The sequence below is a fragment of the Mesoplodon mirus genome (assembly GCF_964341445.2).
Source record: "Mesoplodon mirus genome assembly, chromosome: 3".
Taxonomy (NCBI): Eukaryota; Metazoa; Chordata; class Mammalia; order Artiodactyla; family Ziphiidae; genus Mesoplodon; species Mesoplodon mirus.
Window position 1 is genome coordinate 183,866,773 of NC_138978.1, and position 22,644 is coordinate 183,889,416.

At 37.5% G+C, this 22,644-nt stretch overlaps 1 protein-coding gene across 1 annotated transcript in view; it reads right to left on the minus strand.

Annotated features, from left to right (window-relative positions):
• The window catches only part of SPATA17 (spermatogenesis associated 17), a 180,153-nt gene that overhangs the window by 118,456 nt on the left and 39,053 nt on the right, over positions 1 to 22,644 (minus strand). The window contains exon 5 of the mRNA XM_082616091.1: positions 13,544 to 13,647. Within this exon, the coding sequence (XP_082472217.1) occupies positions 13,544 to 13,647 (104 nt within the window). The remainder of the gene's footprint in view (positions 1 to 13,543; positions 13,648 to 22,644) is intronic.

A 22,644-nucleotide genomic window follows, 5' to 3' on the forward strand; every position in this document is an offset into this window, starting at 1 on the left:
ATCTATACATGCAAAACAATTTAGTTTCCATACCTTGAAGAAAGAGTAAGATTGAAAAACATAAAGAAATGATGCTCAAAGAAAGCATAATGATAAAAGCTAATATTGAGTGCTTGTTAAAATAAGTATGTGTGGCTTTGTAGGAAAACAGTAAATGTACGCTCTTTTACCTTTCTTAAATCAGCCAAGTGAACAAACATAAACAAAAATATATGAAAAACAACAAGGAACAGTCACAACCCCCATCATAAACTTAAGAGAATAACTAGGAATTGAATGAATGGAGAATATCTGTCATATTCAATTAAATTTAAAGTACAAGTTCAGGGTATTTTCCTCAATCACAAAGTCAGTGTAGTATGTGGGAAATATCAATATGTGAACAAGGTTGAAGAACCTAGTAAGTACCCTCACCAAGACGGATAAAGACAGGGACTGACTGGGATGCAGAACTGAGGGAGAGAATTTGAGGCCAAGCAATTCCTCTTTTCATTGATCAGAACCGCTGACTGAGTTGAGACTTGATGGCAAACCTGGGCTGGAGGAGAACGGGGAAAAGTAGCCTGAGAGCTGCTGAATAAAGTGAACTGGAGAAAGAAAAGACAGCCCATAAGCTGTGGAGCTTCACACTGATCGTGTTTCATGAAATCAATTTCCACAGTGACAGGAGGTCATCAGACTTGGGAGGACAGTGGCAAGAGCACAGCTGCCCACGGCCCCAGCTCACTCTCTACCCCTCGTTAGATAGCTGAATGAATGAATGAGAAAACAAACCATCGATATCTAGCTTAAGTACTAAAAAAAAGAATTTGAGATCCAATTAGAAATTTTAGTAAGGTATAAAATTACTCTGCCAAAAGATATTGCTTTCCTATATGAAAAAAAGAAATACTTAGAAAATGAAAGAAAATATACCATTAGCAAATATAATAGAAAAATATGAAATTCTTAGAAATAAAATTAGCGAGAAATAGGTAAACCCTGTATAACAAAATTTTATTAATGGACATTTTTTTAAAATCCACACAAATGAAGACATATGCCTCATTGTTTGGCAGGAAAACTCAAATTATCAAAGTATCATTTTCCCCTATACTATTTACAAATTTAATTTAAACTCATTTAAAATCCCAATTTGCTATTTTTTGAAACATGCCAAAATGACTCACTATTTAGTTGGATAAAAATTAAGCAAAAAGGGCCTCCCTGGTGGCGCAGTGGTTGAGAGTCCGCCTGCCGATGCAGGGGATACGGGTTCGTGCCCCGGTCTGGGAGGATCCCATATGCCGCGGAGCGGCTGGGCCCGTGAGCCGTGGCCGCTGAGCCTGTGCGTCCGGAGCCTGTGCTCCGCAACGGGAGAGGCCACAGCAGTGAGAGGCCCGCGTACAGCAAAAAAAAAAAAAAAAAAAAAAAAAAAAAAAAAAAAATTAAGCAAAAAGAGCCACAGCTGAAAAATAAAAGTAATCTATAGCTACTTAAGCCATGCAATAAATACTATACAGGATTACAAAGAGAGAGAGAAATCAGATGGCATCAATAGTCAAGAAATAGGCCCAAGTACATGTGAAGACTCTTAATATGTGGTAAGATGGCACTTAACAGGGAGAGATAAGTGAATTATTGAATAAATGCTATTGGAATAACTTGTTAGCCATTTTATAAAATCTTAAGCTGGATATCAAATTTACTGCTTATATCAAATAGATTTCAGATGGTTTCAATATTAAAAGTTACAAAAGAAACCCTAAAATATCAAAAGAAATATGGATGACTATTTTTAAAGTCATGCAAAGAAGAAATCAAAAAAGAAGTTACTGAAAAATATAACCAGAAAAAACTGAAAGGTCAGCATATTTCAAAATCTCCATAAATATGTTGGAAAGACAAGAGCAAACAAGGGCAGATAATTGCATCACTGATGCCAAAGGGTTTGTTTCCCTAGCATACACAAGGATTTTTTACAAATCCATATGAATAATAATTATAATAAAATGAACTAGGCAAATTGAACTAGGCAAGTCATTAAAGAATACAAATGGCCAATATAAGATGTTCAAATTGCTAAAAATAAAATTAGATAAAATTTAGATGGAATTGTTCACTTTATTAAATTGGCAGTGATAAAAGTCAAAATCCAGTATTGGCAAAGGAAACAGAAACTCCTATGCGTTGTTGGTAGAAGTATACATTGACTTTTTTAATGGAGAATTAGCTAATATGCATCGAACTATAAAATATGTTTAAACTTTTATGTAAAAGCCTTACAGAACTATGCATAAAAAAGATAACGGTACAAATGCAAAAAGAAATAAGCAGAGGAATGTTCTAGTAAATGTCCATCAATAAAGATTTTCCTAAAGAAATTATAGTATAAATATATACATACGCACACACAATAGGCATTGGACATTTTGACACAAAGTTATACCTATTGACATAGATGTTACTTGTAGTGACAGAATACTTCCCCCTCTCTTGTTTCCTTCATGAGGAGGGATGTTTAATCTGATTAGAAGATAACCCAGCCCTCCGGGAGAGCAGGTCCCACCTTAGAATGAGGAAACAATGAGCTGTGGGGAAGGCTGGAAGAAGGGAGAGTGGCAAGTTTGTCCCTTCCAACCCCAGGGGACTGTGGAAGGAAGAAGGGCCTATAGGAGAGAGGTCAGAATGTAGTGACCTATGCCCTGACCACTGAACTCCAGGCCAAAGTCTTGCAGGCAGAGAGGAAGGTTTGGTAGATTGAGAGGGATGCCAAAAAACAAGTATTGTTTTCCTACCTCCTGTTTGGGATCCGGGGAGGATCCTGCTTGTGCAAGGCAGCCCAAGACAATATGGGATGGCTCCAGGCCAGCAAAGAGGATCAAATAGTGTGGTCAGGTAGGAAGGGTTTGCTTAGCACTGGTAAGTCTTCCTTGGCTCCTATATTGTATACGAGGACCAGGAAGTTCATGTATATCATTTTAGGGGCAAGCAAGATCTACGTTGAGTGCTAGGGGTCAAGTCACGAGGACCATAATGGCAAAAATACAGACGACCTTGAATCAGAGTCTGCAGGGTAGCTAGCCTTGGCTAAGGCATCATTTGAAGTATATGGAAGCTCTACGTTGAGAGCTAGGGGTCAAGTCACAAGGACCACAATGGCAAAAATACAGACGACCTTGAATTAGAGTCTGCAGGGTAGCTAGCCTTGGCCAAGGCATCATTTGAAGCATATGGAAGATCTCAGAGGGATTGACAGAGACAGAAAGAGATGATGCAGGGTCTGGTCAGCTAAGCAAAACCACCAGACCTAAATCAAGCTGCAACTGGTTACATCAAATGGTAGGTTTTAGCTGCAGATGCCAGCAGAACTCCTAGTGACCAGACTGATAACCACAGAGCTGCAGACACCAGCCACTTTTGTTACCTAAATATAAGTCAGGGCTCCCTCTTAACCCCTAGGGCCACAAGGTAACGCAAGCTCCTTATACATCCATAAAACATGTTGGAGAAGACAAGGGGGAACTCAAGGAATTATGAAAACCTGACATATTAAAAGATTCTTTAAATTACTCTATTGGGCCAAATTGGACTAATATTTAGTTTCTTGCCCTCTGCCATCCAAATGCTGGAAGGATGGAATGGAGTCAAAGAATTCATAGAGAATATTAAAGTCACAGGAATAAAAAGTTGTTATATATCATGATACATCTGAGTGTGATTCCATGTAAAATAAACAGTGGGTAAACTCACAATTCAAAGCATATTCGTTTATATAAATGAATTTTGTAAATCTAGATATAAATGTCTTTTTAGTAACACTTATACCCTTACGTAGACTCAGTGACGATCACCAAGAGTGTTCTTTTATAATATACACATTTTAAAGCTATATATAAATATATATACATTTAATTATGTTGATGTGTGATCATCGTAGCCTTTTCCTATCACTGGTAAGATGGGTGTTGCAGCCTCAGTCATTTTGTGCACATTCCAGGGAAAAGGGGAAGAAAATGGAAGGAGAACTAGCATATCTCATCACCCAGAACTAAGTCATCTTTCCACTCTTAGCTGAAAGAAGTTTGGAAAAGCCTAAACAATAACAGAAGTTAAGTTGCCAATGTTGGAGTGATCAAATCTATGGAATTTTCCACAGGCCACCTCATTGCAAAGTCAACATTTGTCAGTTATCGATTTTTTGCCTCTCAGCTTGAAGTCGACAATTCTTTGCTTGTTTTGTAAAATTGGCTCTGGACCCATAAACATTTTCCCTTTGCTGGCGAGTACAGCATCAGTCTGAAAATAGAGGGTACTGGAGGGCTATTTCAAGGAAGAGCAGAGGCAGGAGTTTCTCTTCCTGGTTCCAATACGCCTGCTTCATTGTCTCCATGGCATGGCTGTCAGCTATACGCAGGGGATCCAGTGGTTGCCAACCTCTAGTGAGTTTTGCTGTCACCCCAACAGGTAAGTTATCTGTCCCTGCCCACCAGCACCCGGGTGGGCAGCTTCCTGCTCATCTCAGCTGGCACCCTGGCTGCAAAACAGCTCTGGTCCGTGACATCTCAGAAAACTCCACAATCCAGTAGGCTGCTGCCACATCCTCGCCAATGAGGTCTGAGTCTCATCATTAACGGGTGCGGAGAGGCTCTTCCAAAAACTTTCCTTCGGGGACTTCCCTGACAGTCCAGTGGTTAAGACTCTGTGCTTCCACTGCAGGGGGTGAAGGTTCGATACCTGGTCAGGGAATTAAGATCCCGCAAGCCACGTGGTGCAGACACACAAAACAAAAAACAAAAACTTTCCTCCTTTCAGTACTCTTCTTTAGGCCTAGAGGTGGTAACTTCTCTCGATATTTACTATTTCCATATTCTTTAGAGTGCTATTTTACCTCTGTTAAAGTTACTCATCTTTTATTAGTTAATAAGTCTTCATATTAAAATTATCTACTTACAACACAGCCAGCACTCAGTGGTCGAGGAGGAATGAAATAAACACAATAGAAACTCCCCATTAGGGGAAAAAAGGGGAAAGAAACAGCAGTTGCTGGTCCATAGCGAATATCAAATATGCTACACAGCTCCTGTGCGAGGTGGTTTCTTGGGGAGACAAACAGAATATTCCTGGTCCGTCATCTTCCACGACCACATATGAGATGCGCTTTGGATGGGATGATCTTTCTGTGCAAATTCAGGAGCCTTATGATTGCCTGAGGGTAGCTACGCTGCAGCTGGCCAGGCTGGGATTTCTTTCACAACAAATACCCTTGTCAGTATAGTAGGAGTTTGGGTTTTTCACTTCTGGTCAGTTCCATGAGCAAGTAACCACAATCAAGGATCTTATCTAGACATAGTTTTCAAGCCTAGGGACCTACGGTCTTAGATACCGGCTTCTATGCTCTGCTACTCAATCTTTCAACACCCACTGCTTCCAGTCAGCCAAAACAATAGATCTGTGTGGGAAGAGGCAGTTTGCTAAACTGCCAAATTTTTCTAGCTTGGATTTTATTTTATTTTTATTTATTTTTTTTTTTGCGGTACGTGGGCCTCTCACTGTTGTGGCCTCTCCCGTTGCGGAGCACAGGCTCCGGACGCGCAGGCTCAGCAGCCATGACTCACGGGCCCAGCCGCTCCGCAGCATGTGGGATCTTCCCGGACCGGGGCACGAACCCATGTCCCCTGCATCGGCAGGCGGACTCTCAACCACTGCGCCACCAGGGAAGCCCCTCAGTTATTATTTTTGTCCACGCTGTACCTGTGTCTAAAGAGGAAGCTATTATTATCAAGCATGTGTTGAATATTGATGGAATAGATATACTCCAGATTCTCAGTGTTTCCATTAGTATTTTCCCACTTAATATTAATTCTGACTTTAAAATAAAGTTGATGAAAGTTCTGGAGAATCCATATGTGACAGCAAAAGGGGGGCAAATACCAACACTACTTACTGATTTTTTCACTCTAGTAGCTCCAGCTTTGCTTTTGCGGGGCTGTGCATGCTACCAGTCTGAAAGGACATGCTGATTTCCTTCATGTTTCTATTCCTTTGTTAATTAAAGCACAATTGGAAATGTGCTGCCTAGCAAGCTTTATGTATTAAAAAGTCTTCAACTCCAAGGAAGTAGAAATCTAGTGCTGTGCTTCCCTGATGCAGAATGTTAAGCAATCTCAATGTTCTTCAGTTTTGTCATTAGCCTGATGCATTTGTTGACTCTGCACGATTTCCTGCCAGAGCAAGATTACTTAAAGACAATAAGGGTGGCCATATTGAGTCTCCCAGATAACCATTATAAGGATGAACGACTATGCTCAAAGCTTTTGAATTCAGCTTCCTGAAAACTAGATGCATATTTATAAAAATGACTCAAGGTTTTGTTTTTTGGCTTTATCCTTGAGAATAAATGCAAATGAGATTACAAAGACAGCATTTAACACAAATATTGAAATAAATATTTTGAAACAGCAGGCTGTTAGTTCTGGATTGCGACTATCGTCACTGGGAATAAACACTGACAGTTTAACAGGAAATATTGAAAGAGGAACTGTAAATTTTAAGACCTAAGAGAATTTCTCATAGTTGAACTAGAAGTTGTTCACACAAAAATAATAGCAAAAGGGCTTCCCTGGTGGCTCAGTGGTTGGGAGTCCGCCTGCCGATGCAGGGGACACGGGTTAGTGCCCCGGTCCGGGAAGATCCCACATGCCGCGGAGCGGCTGGGCCCGTGAGCCATGGCTGCTGAGCCTGCGCGTCCGGAGCCTGTGCTCCTCAACGGGAGAGTCCACAACAGTGAGAGGCCCGCGTACCACAAAAAAAAAAAAAAAAAAAAAAAAAAAAAAGGACAAAGGACAGAAAGTCAGAGTTTAATATGCTAGCATATTAAATAACTAGCATTCAGGAGGAAGAAGTTGCGGGTATTTCCTCCTCATTCCTCTCTCTTCTTTGATGCCCACACCTCTGGCAATAACTGAATGCCTCTACAAGTGTAGGTCATGGCCAGGGGTCGGGGGCTCTCACTTCTCCTTGGTTCTCACTATAGCCGTTAATGTTACTCCTTCCCCTTAACTCTTCTACCCTAGTAGTAGCAACATCGCACTGTTGCTGGTCTCTGGATGCCAAAACCTCTCCTGCTGAGCCCTTAACCCTGTGCATATCTCTGCAATTACCCTTTCATTTAACTCTCTTTATTTGAAGAATAAATCCTGAGGTGGATTCTGCTTCCTGCCAAGACCGTTTCTGCTCCAGTATTCTAGAGAAATATGAGATATTTTATTAATAAGAACAGAAGCCTACAAAAAAGAAATGATCATAACAGTAGAAATATTTCACGAAAGTTAGAAATTATTGCTAAAATAAAAATTTCAGTAGGAGGGTAGGAAGGAAGTCTCTCACAAAAGTAGAATGGGAGGATAAAGGCCCAGGGTAACGAAAGGGACAGAAAAGTATGAGACTACCCACGTAACTTCTGGAGGTCCATCATCCAGCCAATAAGAGAAAAAAGAAAACAGAAACAAGGAAATTATCACAGAAATAATATAAGAAAATGCTGGAGAACTAAAGTATCCACTGATGCTCAGAACAATGGAAGCAAATAAAAGTCATAGAAGTCGTAAAATTGAGAAATTTCAAAAACGTCAGGAAAAAAATTCAAAACATCCTTTAATGACCTACAAATGTACCACTGGATCCTCCAACATGTTCATACCAAGGTCACACCTTCTCCAGGTCACTTCCAGCCAATGATTGAGTATGATGGGGTACTAAGTCAGGATCATTCTGGTAAGACAGAAGACTCCTCCAAAGGGTAACTTTGGCTTGAGGACAAGCCATCAGTCTTTCTTGAGAACGTGCTGCAATCCCAGTCTTTCCCCAATTTTTCTTCCTTCTCTCTCTTCATAGGTGTCAGACTTGTGCTACAGACTGAAGGTTCCCCACCTCATCCTGCTTCTTCCCCCCAGTAAACTTCTTGCACATCTAATTCCATCTTAGCATCTGTTTCTTGGTGAACTTGAACTAACACACATTGAAAAAGGAAAAAAAATAGATCAGTTTCAAAGAGAGGAGAAACAGAATAGTGAGTATTTAGCAATTTTGAATGTTAAAAATAAGGGAGCAACTCCTTCAAAATTCTAAGGAAAAATAATTTGCAACCTAGAATGTTATATGCAGCCAAGCTACTAAACAAATTTCAGGATAGAATAAGACATATTTAAAACAAGCAAAGACTCCAAAAATTGCCTTCCATGATCATTATTATAACAGTTGCTCCAGGAAAAACAAGGAAATAAATTGTGAAAAGGTAACATAGATCCACAGAATAGTAAGTCCAGCCCAGGAGAAAGGAAGTTAAGAAATATCTTCTCAAGAAGAAATCTTTATTGTGTCTAGAGAAAATGCAGTTTATTTGGAGCAGGATGAAGGGGAGGCCACACAGGCCATGCTCCAGAGGAAAGGGGGACTTAATTGGATTTCCTACTAAGATAGAATAACTGGAAAATAATTAATGGCATATATAATTTGCATATAAGACAAGAGGAAAAAATAAGGAAGATAGAAATTAACCAAAAAAGGAATAAAGTAAATATACTCATCCTATATTAATTACTTTTGTAAAGAACCCTACTTCCATAATCACAAAAATGTAAATACTGATATAGATTCATCTAAAAAGAGATACAAGTGGAGGTGAGAAGTATAAGAGAGTTAAATCCCCCTCTACCATATTGCATACAACTTATTTAAAAGATCTGAGGTGTAAAATCAGGCAATATCAGATCAGCATATAGTTTAGAAACATTCAGTGAGTACAAGAAGAAATAGCAGGACTTCCCTGGTGGTGCAGTGGTTAAGAATCTGCCTGCCAATGCAGAGGACACGGGTTCGAGCCGTGGTCTGGGAAAATCCCACATGCTGCAAAGCAACTAAGCCCGTGCATCACAACTACTGAGCCTGCACTCTACAGCCCGTGAGCCACAACTACTGAGCTCACGTGCCTCAACTACTGAAGCCCGTGCGCCTAGAGCCTGTGCTCTGCAACAAGAGAATAAGTCACTGCAATGAGAAGCCCATGCACCGCAACAAAGAGTAGCCCCCGCTCGCCACAACTAGAGAAAGCCCACACGCAGCAATGAAGGCCCAATGCAGCCAAAAATAAATAAATAAATAAATTTATAAAAGAAGAAAAAATAGCTAAGAGAAGAAAGTGGTAACCATTAGGGACTGGGTAAAATAATGTGGTAAGGTGATTCTTTTATCTAATATAAAACATTTGTTAATAGGTAATATATTTAACAATATGCATGTGTTATGTTGATATATAGTCTACTTTACCATAAAATGGTAAAAGAATTCTAAATTAAAAAAGAAAACTCTAAGTTTGTGTTTTCATTGATTCTCTTTCCCAACTTTGTACTATGTTCTATTCTTTGCTTTTCCTTCGAGCTCTCTGAAAGACAGTTTTTAGACATGGTTTAATGTCACAAAATACTGACGACTTATATTGTACTTGGCAATTAATGTTTCTATAAACTAAAAACATATATATATACAACCTAATTCATGAAATTTTATATATGTTTGCTTACTTTGAATTAAAAATAGCCTCATATAAAACTGAATGTTAATTCTGTAATATCATAGGGAGGTATATATTTACAAATATTGGCTCCCATTTTCTCTATCTTGTCCTTGATAGTAATAGCTGCTATTTGAAGAATGTCAGTTACATGCTCAATGTTTCCTATACTGCATGCCTCACAAAAATTCTTCAAATATTGCTGCTCCAAAGTGTACAGATGAAGAACCCTAATTTCTGAAAGATTAAGTAACTAGTTCAAGGTTACAAAACTAGAGAGTGGCAGAACCATGATTTTAATCCACGTTGATCTGAGTCCAAAGTTAGTGCTCTTGACCACTCGTTCTTGAATTTGTTAGCTTAAAGCTTTCATGATGTAACCAAGAGAAATAAAAGCATATGGCCACACAAAAACTTGTCCATGAGTGTTCATAGCACCATCATTCATAATAGTCAAAAAGCAGAAACAACTCAAATGTTCATCACCTGGTAAATAGATAAATAACATGTGGCTTATCCATAAAATGGAATATTAATTGGTAGGAAAAAGGAATATAGCACTAATATATGCTACAAAATGGATAAACCTTGAAAACATCGGGCTAGGGGAAAGAAATCAGTCACAAAAGACCACATATTATAAGATTCAATTTATTTGCAATGTCCAGAATAGGCAAATCTAGAGACAGAAAGTAGATTAGGGGTTGCCTAGGACTGGGCAGGAATGGGAAGAATGGTAGGGGTGGGGGAGTGACTAGAAAGGGTATAGGATTTCTTTTCATGATAATGAAAATGTTTTAAATTGATTGTGGCGATGGTTGTACAGCTTTGTGAATATATCGATGCTAACCTCCACAGAATTGTACATTTTAAATGGATAAACTGTATGGTATGTGAATTACATCTCAATAAAGCTGTTACAGAAAAAACAAAACAAACAAATAGATCCTTTAAAAAAAACTTTGCTGATGTATGCAAAGATAGGTAAAGAATTATACCCAGAAAAATCTTTCTAGCCAAACCAGGGCTACACAAAATCAACATGCTGAAAAACTAATTTGCTTTGATGAATGACAAATTTACACTCAAAACAGACCTATTGTTATCCACTATTAACAACCAACAGCTACACTGAAGCATTGAACTTGAGGGAATATATTACTTTTAGCTTGAATTTCTGTCCCCCAAAAAAAGTCAGTTTTCTGAACTTCAAGCTAATAATGTTTTATTAAAGCTACTAATCTATAACTCTGTAGCTAATTTTTAATTTCATTAGATAATTTTCTCATTCATAACCTGGGGCAATTTTTGCATATCAAGCTAGATATTACAAAGAAACTTGTCTACCAAATGCAAACTCAGCCTTAAATTAATCAATTCCATTTATCTTTGTGATAAGTCCACTCTTGGTTAAAGAATATATTCTTGTGTGTGTGTGTATATATATATATATATATATATATATATATATATAGTATTTTACTATTAACTATAGAATAGATAAACTATTTCTATTAATGAAAGAGCAGATAAGCTAAAGTTAAGCCCAGTGTTGTCTGGCCTTGAATTGTGCAACACAATTCAAGTGCAAAATGTATTCTGATATAAAATATTTTTTACTAATTTATTTTCTGTAAATGATTTTATCCTGTCCAAAGACAGAGGAATGCACTAGATCTTTCATGTTCTTTGAAATCCAGAAACTATACATTTTAATGCTTGTTGGTAGAAGTAATTAGGATACATCATAATTGCTTTGATACAATATTAAAGTTTGAAACATGATCTTGAAAAGACATCATATAAAAATATTGCCTTTCTCTACATCTGCGTCTTTATGCCTGTCCTGCCCCTAGGTTCTTCAGAACCATTGTTTGTTTTTTTTTTTGAGGACACGGGGAGGAGGAAGGGTAAGCTGGGACGAAGTGAGAGAGTGGCATGGGCTTATAAATACTACCAAATGTAAAACAGATAGCTGGTGGGAAGCAGCCGCACAGCACAGGGAGATCAGCTCGGTGCTTTGTGACCACCTAGAGAGGTGGGATATGGAGGGTGGGAGGGAGATGCAAGAGGGAGGAGATATGGGGATATGTGTATATGTATAGCTGATTCACTTTGTTATAAAGCAGAAACTAACACACCCTTGTAAAGTAATTATACTCCAATAAAGATGTTAAAAAAATTGCCTTAAGTTAATGTAATGTAACTTCGTCCTAGGCAAATGCTGAAAATCAACATGCTTATTGAACAAATACTATATGCAAGTCACTGTACATGGAAAGTATCCTCTAAGGTGACCTCCAACGATCCCCACTCCAGAAGTCATCCCCTTGTGTGATCCTCCCCTTTGAATGTGGGATGAACCTAGTCTCTTGCTTTAAATGAAGAGGATACAGCAAAAGTGATAAGATGTCACTTCTGATATTAGGTTACCAAAAGGATATGGCTTCCATCTTGGATGTTTTCTCCTGTTCTCTGGTTCAGTTGCTCTAAGGGAAGACAATTTCCACGTTATAAGCTGTCCTATGGAGAGGTCCACGTGGCAAGAAACTGAGGTATGCCAGTGGCCAATGGCCGGAGAAATTGAGGCCGATGTGAGTGAGCTTAGAAGTGGATCTTCCCCCAGTTGAGCCTCCATATGAGACGGCAGCTCTGGCCAAGAGCCAGATGGCAACCTCATGAGAGACCTTGGCCCAGGCACAGAGCAAAGCCCTCCCAGATTCCTGATAGATAAAATGATGAGATAATAAGTGTGTATTGTTTTAAGTTGCTTTGGGTGGAATTTGTTATGAAGGAAAAGGTAACTAGAGTCCTGATTCCAATGATTTTCAATGGAAAATAGGATAAAGAAACATGAAGAAACAATCCAAACAAATCTGTCGCATATTCTTCCATGAGAAAGAAGAAAACACTTTATTTCAGTAAAATTAATACCCTAATAGATATTTTTTAAATGTACCAGACTATTTAAATATAACTATTATGAAAAATGCAATTGAACATGCATGCCAAAACACAGGTGTAATCATGTCACTGCTCTCCTTAAAAAGGAAGTCCACTCCAAGCTTTAATATGGTCTAAAATGCCCTGGTATGTTATGGCCCCTGCTGGATTTATCCCTAGCCAATCCTCCCATCACATTCCATGTACCATGTTCCTACCACCTCCAGAGCTCAGCCCTAGCCCTTCCCCAACACTGTCTTTTTTTTTTTTTTTTTTTTTTTTTTGCGGTATGCGGGCCTCTCACTACTGTGGCCTCTCCCATTGCGGAGCACAGGCTCCGGACGCGCAGGCTCAGCGGCCATGGCTCACAGGCCCAGCCACTCTGCGGCATGTGGGATCTTCCCGGACCGGGGCACGAACCCGTGTCCCCTGCATCGGCAGGCGGACTCTCAACCACTGCGCCACCAGGGAAGCCCAAGACTAGCTATTTTTGAAGTAATATGAAAACTTAGTAAATAGAGCTTTGGTAAAGCTGAATGAATAGTGCTGCAATAACTTTAAATCTACAGAAGACACCGCCCTAAGGCCTAAATCCAGGTGTTATCTTTCTGTGTGTTTGCAGAAATAAAAACCGACAGTAAAGCAGTCCATTTTAATGTGTTCCATAATGTTTTCTTCTTTGAGAGGCAAGTTCTTGCCGATGAACATGTTCTGTGGATTGTCATACTTAAGCCTTCATCTATATAATCCTTTTACAGATAAATCCATCTCAAAATGAGGCAATTTTACTGAAACTAAGCTATTTGCATAGTGTCAAGGTAGGCCTACTACATACATGAATAATCTAATTTACAGTCAAGAGTACAAGATATTTAAAAATACAACAGCCTCAAATTGTTAAAGAGAATCAGATATCTCTCTCTTATCAATAAATTTCTGCCTAAAATATCACTTAGTTTTAGAAAGTATTCCTAAGTCTGATAATGATCAACATCTATGGAGTAACCTTTCTAAAATTGTGACGAGTAGGCTAGTGATTATACTACTCACCTAACTGCATCATTGGTCTCTGAAACAGCTTTCAGGTACTCCTTCAAATAAAAATAATTAAAGCAGTATTTCCGAATCTTATAGCCTCGCCATCGTCTCTGAATCTATTGAATTAAATAAAAAGATGAAATATGCCAGTGAACATTTTTAGTGAAAACATTAACAATTCTTCAAAATCAAGGTAATGATGGATGATGACTCCTATCAAATAAAGTCTTAGGTTTTTCCGCTAATATAACAGTTGCAAATATAGGTTGTCCTCATAAATTTATTATAAAATATTATAAAGACAAAAACATACTCTAGGTTACTATAATTTTTTATAATATTTATCATTGTTTTACAAATACTAAATGTGAAAGTAACTACTGAAAGATCAAAAATTTGCTTTACCAATTCCTACCTCTTCCGCTTACTGACCAAACAGATTTTTTGTTTTTCATAACCAATGGGCTTGAAGATTGTATTTCATCTCATTGAAATCAATGTTTTTAATGGACTTTGTTTTTGGCCACACCATGCGGCTTACAGGATCTTAGTCCCCTGACCAGGGATTGAACCCGGGGCCATGGCAGAGAAACCACCGAGTCCTAACCACTGGACTGCTAAGGAACTCCCTTTAATGGGCTTTTTAAATTCAGTGCTATCAAAATCTTTAAACAAAATGTTGTCTTGTACCTTCATCATGACATTTTAATACTTCTTTAATAATAACAGTAGGTAACATTTATTGAGCTCTTATTATGTGTGAGGCACTATTCTAAGGGTTTTGTTTGTATGGACACATTTAACCATTAGAACATTTCTCTGAGATATTTACAGATGAGAAAACTGCTGAAAAGAGAAGTTATTCAATTTTCCCGTAATTATTCAGCTATTAGTGATGGATTCAGGAATCAAATTAGGACTCAGGGGGCCCATTCTCTAAACTACTGCAATATAGAACTGTGAACAAAGTGAACTGCAATTTTCAATGAACAAATATTTCTGTTGAAAGTATCTTTTTTTCTTTTTTGAGATGAGAGGAGTGTTGGTGTCTATGAAAACATACTTAAGTGGGCTACTAGATGCCTTAAAAGCCCCAGTAATCATAAGAATCAATCTCTTTAAGCTCTATTTTTGCTAATACAACCTCTATTAGAAAAACTCAAAACAAAAATTATAATGTATAAATCCTAATTTTGTGGAAAACCAAAAAAAACCTCAACTTATTTAAAGGAGTAGAAGAAGAAGAAATAGAAAATATTGCAAAAAAAATGTTAACTTAGTCTTGCATAAAGACTTAACTTCATTCTCTAAAATTTTCCAGCAGTTTCCATATATTTATGAATTTTTCATATACTATGAACAATTCTTTTTTTGGATATGAAGTCCTTCCAATGTTTTGCAAAGTTATAGGCTAGGAACACACATCTTTAAAATATATTTTTTCATAGGAAAAAGTAATTAATAAGAGAATGAGCCTCAGTCCGTTGCATTTTATGCCAAAAGCCTATGATTTTTTTACTAAATATGCTGAGTTTAAAATTTTTATAACCTTGAATGCTGGATCTATAAGAATAAACAGGAAAAATATTTTACTTGAATTATGAGCCCTTATTTTTCTCTGTTGTAAAATATGGCCATTTAAAAGGTATTTTACAATCTGAAATATTAAATGTGAAGACTTTGAAGAAATGTTTCAGTCAACCTCCCAGTATGAGAATGACTAAAATAACAGAAGTTATGCAAAACCACTTATCTTACTGTTCTTATTATAAGAAAAATTAAATCAGAGAAATTAATTCTGCAAAGTAAAACTAAGTAGAATAACAAGCTAGTGTAACGATGTTATAGAATGTGTCTTTCTAAATATTTTTCAAATGATCTTAATTTAGAGCTTAATTATTTAAATAAAGAAAAATTAATTTTTCTAAAGTTCTATACTCAGTTTAGGAACTACCGCCCTCTAATTTGACCAAAACCGTATTATGGCTGGCAAAGAAAGAGGAGGAATTGATACAAAAAACATTTTCCTAATGAAAAAGAATAACCAATTGGAATATGTATATATATATAAATTATACATGTGAATAATGACTATTTTCCTGGCTTATTTAATTTAATCATTACAGTATCATTCTGAGGTAGAGATTATTATTAGCCTTCTTTGATAAAAGAGGAAACTGACACTTAGAGAGCTTAAATAAATGCCTTGGGTCATACAGCTGGTTGGATGGCTTCACATGAATTTCAGCTTACTTTTATTGCATATACAGTACTAATTGTATTAAAGACAGGAACAGTTGTAAACAAAACTACTGATAGAAAATCCATCATTGGCAATAGAAGTGACTCAGGAAGCATGGGAAAATATTAGGATATCAAATACTGTTAAGGGATGGACTACCTATTACATGAAAACACCACTGAATTTTAAATAAAATAAGATTAAATGTGTCAGAAAACATAAAAGATGCATGCTGAAGTACTGAGAAGGAAAGACGGAGGATGGTGGTTTATAGTTAGGTCATGGCAGAGTAGTGGGGATGCCCACTTGGAGAAAAGAAGTTGAAAGGGCAAACTATGAAACTGGCTGAAAAATCTGTGCCAGTAGGAAGGGAACTAACAGAGGCCAATCGCATGGGCTCCTTCCCACTCCACACTGAGCAATTAAAGAAACAGCACTAACCACACCCTCAGAGTCCACCATTAAGCTCTCAGACAGTCCTCTAATGCACCAACTCCTTAAACATCTACCCAAAAGCATGCTATGATTCCTTTCCAAGACAAACCCTGGTATTCACAACTGGGTATTAAAGCTCATAACAGGTTAAGGGATGGTTAAGATAACAAATTAAAACTCATCCACACTGAAGTATAATAACCAACCTTTCAATGCCTTTGTTAGAGGTGAATGAGTGAAAACAGCTGGAAGAAGCTGGGCATGTGAGTGGGTGAAGATGCTGCCATCCAGTGAAGCAAAGAATCTAAAATTTACTGAACTCCATGAATGTGCCAGGTGTTAGGCTAACTGCTTTAATCCTCATGGTAACCTTGTGAAGAGGGCATGATCTCCATGTTAACAATGAAGAAACTGAGGTTAATAACTTGATTAAGGTCACAGCAATACCAGTAAAAGAGTAAATGACAGAGCCAGGATACAAACCCAGCTCTTATTCCAAAGCCCAGGCTTTTTCCACTAAAACATCTGAGGGATGTACTGTATAAAGAGAAAGAGTGTGTGCAATCCTCTTTAATATAAAAGACACCATTTTCTTACATTATAGGGAGCCCAGTTTAACCAATATCTAATTGATATAAGATACAAATAGCTGAGATTCTACCATACTTCCTGTTATAGGAACAAATGACATCTTAAATTTTGCCTATGTTTCCTGTTGATATCCCAGTACTAGTGAAGTTTTTTAAAACAAAGTACTTTCAAGAGGCAAAATGACTTTTGATAACAAAATGACTTTTGATAACTTTAAGGTGAGTGGGTTACGACTTCCAAAAACGGGCTAGTATTCATGTCCTTCAAAGTAATTAGCAACTTTCAGAAGTGATTGGTATAAAACAATTATTGTCATTGATCAGCTCTGAATAGATAATTTTAAACAAAGTCATTGCGTGCTCAGCAGATTACAGCTTGTTAACGGGCAAGTTCTAAATGACCTCTTAAGCTAGTCAAATCAATGATGCATATTCCTCATTAAGTAACATCAAAATGTAAGTGGTCTTATAAATAATGTTTATTTTAAGCACTAAAATAAATGGCAAAACCTTTATATATCAACCATCTGTTCATAGAAAAGATCTTCCCTCCATTGGGTTTATTATTATTCCTCAAAATTCATAGTAATCTTAATGTTACCAAAAGAGAGAAAAAATGTGTTGGCACCTAAAATTAAAATTAAAACATGAAAGACAAATTCACTGATGATACCCTTCCCAGGACTAATGCTCTAAATGTATATGAGAGCATATAAATAGGACACATCATAATTATACTTTTACTTATTAGAATGTTCAACATTCTAGAAGACCATACAGTGAGCACAGAAAAGTGGGTTTACTAAATTTTCAAAGATAGGGTGTTTAAAACTAGTACTATCAAAGTTTTCATTCTCAATGTCACTACATTATCATGTCGAAAACATACCTATATATATGTTATATAGGTTATATATATATATATATATATGTTACTCTAGTGGTCCTCTTGTTATTATAGTCCTTATTTTCCTTTAAGTGAGGATTTCTATCTGAACTAAAATGTCTTGGGGCACTAATTTCAAGTTAAATCATTTAAAATAACTGCAACAATAAAGGATCGGTTGAGACACCCATGAATACCATTGAGAAAGTATATGTGATTGATCAATAACATGGACAAGGTTTCCAGGGTAAAAGAAATTCTACCTTAAACAATTAATTACATCTGCAGTTCTTTAAAACTCTCTAAGTTTTAGATTATTACCATTTTTCATTCCTCATAGATCTTTGAAAATGAAAGGAAAAAGTCTGATGGAACATATTTTTCAAGAGAGATCTCCAAGATACTACACATTAGCACTTCTTGAAATCTGCATTCATATGACATTGTTCCAGTTAGGATTCAAGATGTGTGAGATGACCCAAAGGAGGTTTTTCAAAGGAATTGCAAGAAATCAGTAATGCTTAGAGAGTTTACCTTTGTTAACTTCCAAAGTCTGTGCCAGATTATATATCCTCATTAAGTTGACTTTATTGAAGACCAGTATATTCTAAGAGTTAATTTATAAAGGGAGAGATCCACAGTTGAAAAACAGCAGTCCTAGGAACTATTTGGTGGGGCTTCTAAAGTTTTAACAAAGTTAGAGTCCTCTTTTCTTTCCACTAATTTTTCAGGGTCCAAAACAGGTATGGCGGAGGTTCAAATACAACCAAATTCAAATTTTTGGATCACAAAAATCTATGTGATCTGTACCTTGTACTCCATACAGGAAAGAAATGACAGATTCTCTTTCATCGTTTGCTACATCCTATACAAAAATCCATTTAAAATTGTAGCAAGAACGGTGTTTTACCTGAGGTTATGACAGATGACAAATCCAGATGCTAACAATAGCAATATGTGGAGACCACAGCTCAAACATTCATTTATAAGGTGACGTTTTTCATCCTAAGCCATCCAATTCTGCCTACAAGGGGAAGCATGTGACACTGAATTGGGATGTCTCAATTTGGTTTTCAACGAATTATTACTAAATTTAGAATTCCCTGAGTGAAATGTACTACCAGTAAGAATGTTCATGAATTACCAGGGTCATGGGGTCAGGCAACCAAGAAAACCAGAGTGTAAGCAATAAAATTTCCCTAACAGCTCAGTCAAGGGTTCATATAGTTGCTCTCATCCAGATTTTTGAAGAAAGGAGAAGACTAGAAGTAAAGGCAAGTCTATACATGGCCAGAAATAACAGGAATGTGGGTACCAGACCTCTTGGGTTCAATTCCTAACACTGTCACTTACTAGCTATGTGACCTTGGGCAAGATACCTTTCTGCGATTCCATTTTCTCATCTGTCAAATTGGAATCATAATGATACCCACCTCAGAGAGCTGCTCATGTCAGACAACAGTTAAAATATTTAAAATATTTAGAATGGTGCCTGGAGAGTGGTAACTGCTATGCAATTGCTAACTGTTATCATTATTGTTTACCAATGTTTCTGACTTACCAAGATTTGGAGTTATGTGGTATTGTAATCTTGTTCTTGCATATATGCCTCAGAGACATATAGCTCTCACTGGCAGTTGGTTTGACTAAGGTATACTCAGGTATCTACCAGCTATAGCCATTCACGCTTGGGTAGTAAATATGAGAATCTGGAACCATTCTATTGGGGAAATGGGGGCCTCAAAGGCACAGTTGAGGCTGAATGGACGTATCCCTAGAAATGGAAGAATTAGATATAAGACAAGTGCCACTCCATACAATAGGCTTCATCCTGGATGGGGTCAGCCAGTAAACAAAAGCCATAAAGAAAAAACAAATCCTAAGTGTCGAGAACTATGAATCAAAGTACTGGAGAAAAGGAAAAAGTAAAAGACCTTAGGATGGATGAAATAATTCCACTAAAGTGCATTTTTTTTTGCTACCTGTGGATATTTATAAATGGGTTTTCTATACATAAAGTAATTTTGCCTTTCAGCTTTATATGATTAGAAAACAAGCCCTGTGTTTGGAGGGTCTGAAGTGACACCCAAGTGCTTAAGTAGATGCTCACTAGCATCAGAAATGGAGGGTCAGTTCTGCGTCAGGCTGTAAAAAGAAACACAGTCGTACATCTAGATGGAACAGGGAGAGAAAGAAGTTGAGTAGATGAATCAACTCATGACATTTGTATAAGATACTAAAAGCTGTTCAAAGAGTGAGAACTGAAAAAAAAATTTGGAGGCCAAATTTAAATGAGATCCACAGAGCAGCAGCCAAGATGCTGGAGGAAAAGCAGAACCCTAATCTGGAGTGAATTCAAATTAAAGACCAAAAAGGCAATAATGTGTCGCATGGAGAAACGGGAGGAATAGGGCCCCAGGAGCTAAGATAAAAATTTACTGAGCAATTTATTGCTGTATTAATTGACTGTCACTGGCCTAGCTGCAAATCAGTCACAGGGGTTTTGTACAGGCACACTGTGGGTTCTGACAGCAGCTGATATCATAGCAAGCCTCCTTCAAGCCTGTACCTGTTATAACACTTTGGCAACGTCACAAAGCTCATGAGGTCTTCCATTCACATATGAACTGCACTGACCAAATATTACCTTCCCATGTCCAGTTTATCCACACCACCTAGCCTAGTCGGGCACTCAAAAAAGCCTTAAAGATCTACCAGCAAAGGCTTAAATAATTTCCATCAAGGCCGCCAAGGGACCTAAACAAAGAATATTTAAAACAAACAACTTTTTTACTCCTTGTTTAAAAAAGCACGAGCCAACGTTCATTGATTTATTCAAGGACATTTATTTAACAATCTAGTATAAGCCAGGAACTGTAGATACAAAGCCTAAGAAGATAGGATCTGGGCCCCAAGAGACTTACAGTGTTTGGGGGTGGGGGGTGGACACAGGCATGTAAATTAGTAAGGATAATAAATTGTTACAGGTTCTACAACAGAAGTATGTTGATGGTAAAATAGGGACATTAAAAAAAGGAGAGTGATCAATTCTACACAGGTAGGGGGATGGTAAAATCTTTAGAGAAAAGGTGACCTTTTAAAAAATAAAGGCAGCAAATCAAGATATGAATATCTGCGACATTAAATAATCACATACATATAATTTATTCTTCATTATAAAAAAGTGACATCTATTTAGGAATGGATTAGCTACAAATGAAAATTTTATATTCCTTCTCTTTTCAGAAATGCTCCACTAGCCTCTTTGACAATTGAATATAACTTGTCATGCTAGGAGTCAATAGTCAAATACATAATTTGCAATTGACTCAGTGTATGAGGCAGAGTAAGACAAAAGTTTTTTATTTTCTACTGTATGATTTAGGTGCATATATAAAAATATATCTGTCTGAATATTACTGGCCATATAGATTTCTGGTAGTTATCTGTTACTCCTAGAAATTCTTCCACCTGTACACTCACTGCCACCCACATTTCAATCACTTAAAGGGTAGCTCTTTTGAGCAAAGTTACTTCATAGCTTAAAAACTGAAAAGACAGAGTTGTGGCTAGTAGAAGTAAAACTTCAGCTGCTGGTATCAAGCTAGGGTTGTAATCTTCAGATGTGTATGCCGTGAAGGTATGTGGACCACACATTGGTCTCTTCAGCCTCTCACTCCCGCAGAGACAAATTTTCAGAGCACAGTTTGGTGGCTTCAGATACTGAAACCACCACCAAGCAGAAGAAGTTAACTGTATGTTGCCCAGGCCGGTTGGAACCAGAAGGTTGATGATGTTGACTCCTGATGACCTCACCACCAACCAATCGGAAGAATGTTTACTAGCTGACCACACACCGCACAATGCCCCTCCCTCACCCTGTCTTTAAAAACCTTTCTCTGAAAGCCTTCAGGGAGTTCGGGCCTTTTAAGCACTAGCTACCAGGAACCCTTGCTTGGTGCCTGCAATAAATGCTCCACTTTCCTTCACCACAACCCGGTGTCAGAAGATTGGCTTTACTGTGCATGGGCAAGAGGACCCAAGTTTGGTTCAGTAACGTTAGGAAATGTAGCTTTTAGTATGATGTTAGAATAAGTCAAAAACACTGCCTTCTGAATGGCTTCGTTTGATATGAGTTTCTTAGATATGCCCAGTCAAGGTAAAAGGAATCTTAATGATTCAAGCCAGATCAGAATTCAATACAAAATTGGGGGCTAAGTAATAAACAAGAAAATGCATTTTTCTAACCCTGACTCCTATGCCTCTGTCTCCCTTGGTGACCTATGATGATCTATGGGGACGTCTAAGCCTCCCGCAATCAACTGCTTTAGGTCCACCATCATCTATTGTTTTTTACTTTGCAGACGTATCTGACAAAGGGCATGCAGAAAAGAAAAAAATCTAATACTGTTTTAGGCTCAGAGGTTAAGTCTTTGGCAAAGCTGTACAGAGAATCAGAATCTCCTAAATTCCCAGACTCAAGCATTCCCGTTAAAAGAGGAAAGCCACATTATTTTCTTATATTACTGGGTTTCTAAGAAAGTAAATATAGACCAGTGCATCTGGAGTATCTGCCTCTGGAAAAGAAGCAAAAAAGATCTACTTCTTCCTCTTCTTTTTTTCCCTTACACTAGAGAACCACCGAGAGGTGGATAGATACTAGAGATCTGCCCTGGGCTGGGCTCCAACACACTGACATCTGCATAGGAAAGTCCCTTCCCAAAGCAGTGTAAGTCAGCAAAATAATGTTAATTCAACTTGCCTTAGTTCAACACAGGACTTTCAGAAGGTATTTTACTATCTTTCTTCACCCAAAATAAAATCCGTTATTAGCAGAAGCAAGAATTAATAGATTAATGAGAGAGAATATAATAGGGTAACATTAAAACATAGGTTTTAAGGACATTAATGAAATTCACTTAAGTAATTTCCCCATTTATAATAGCTTCACAATTAAGCT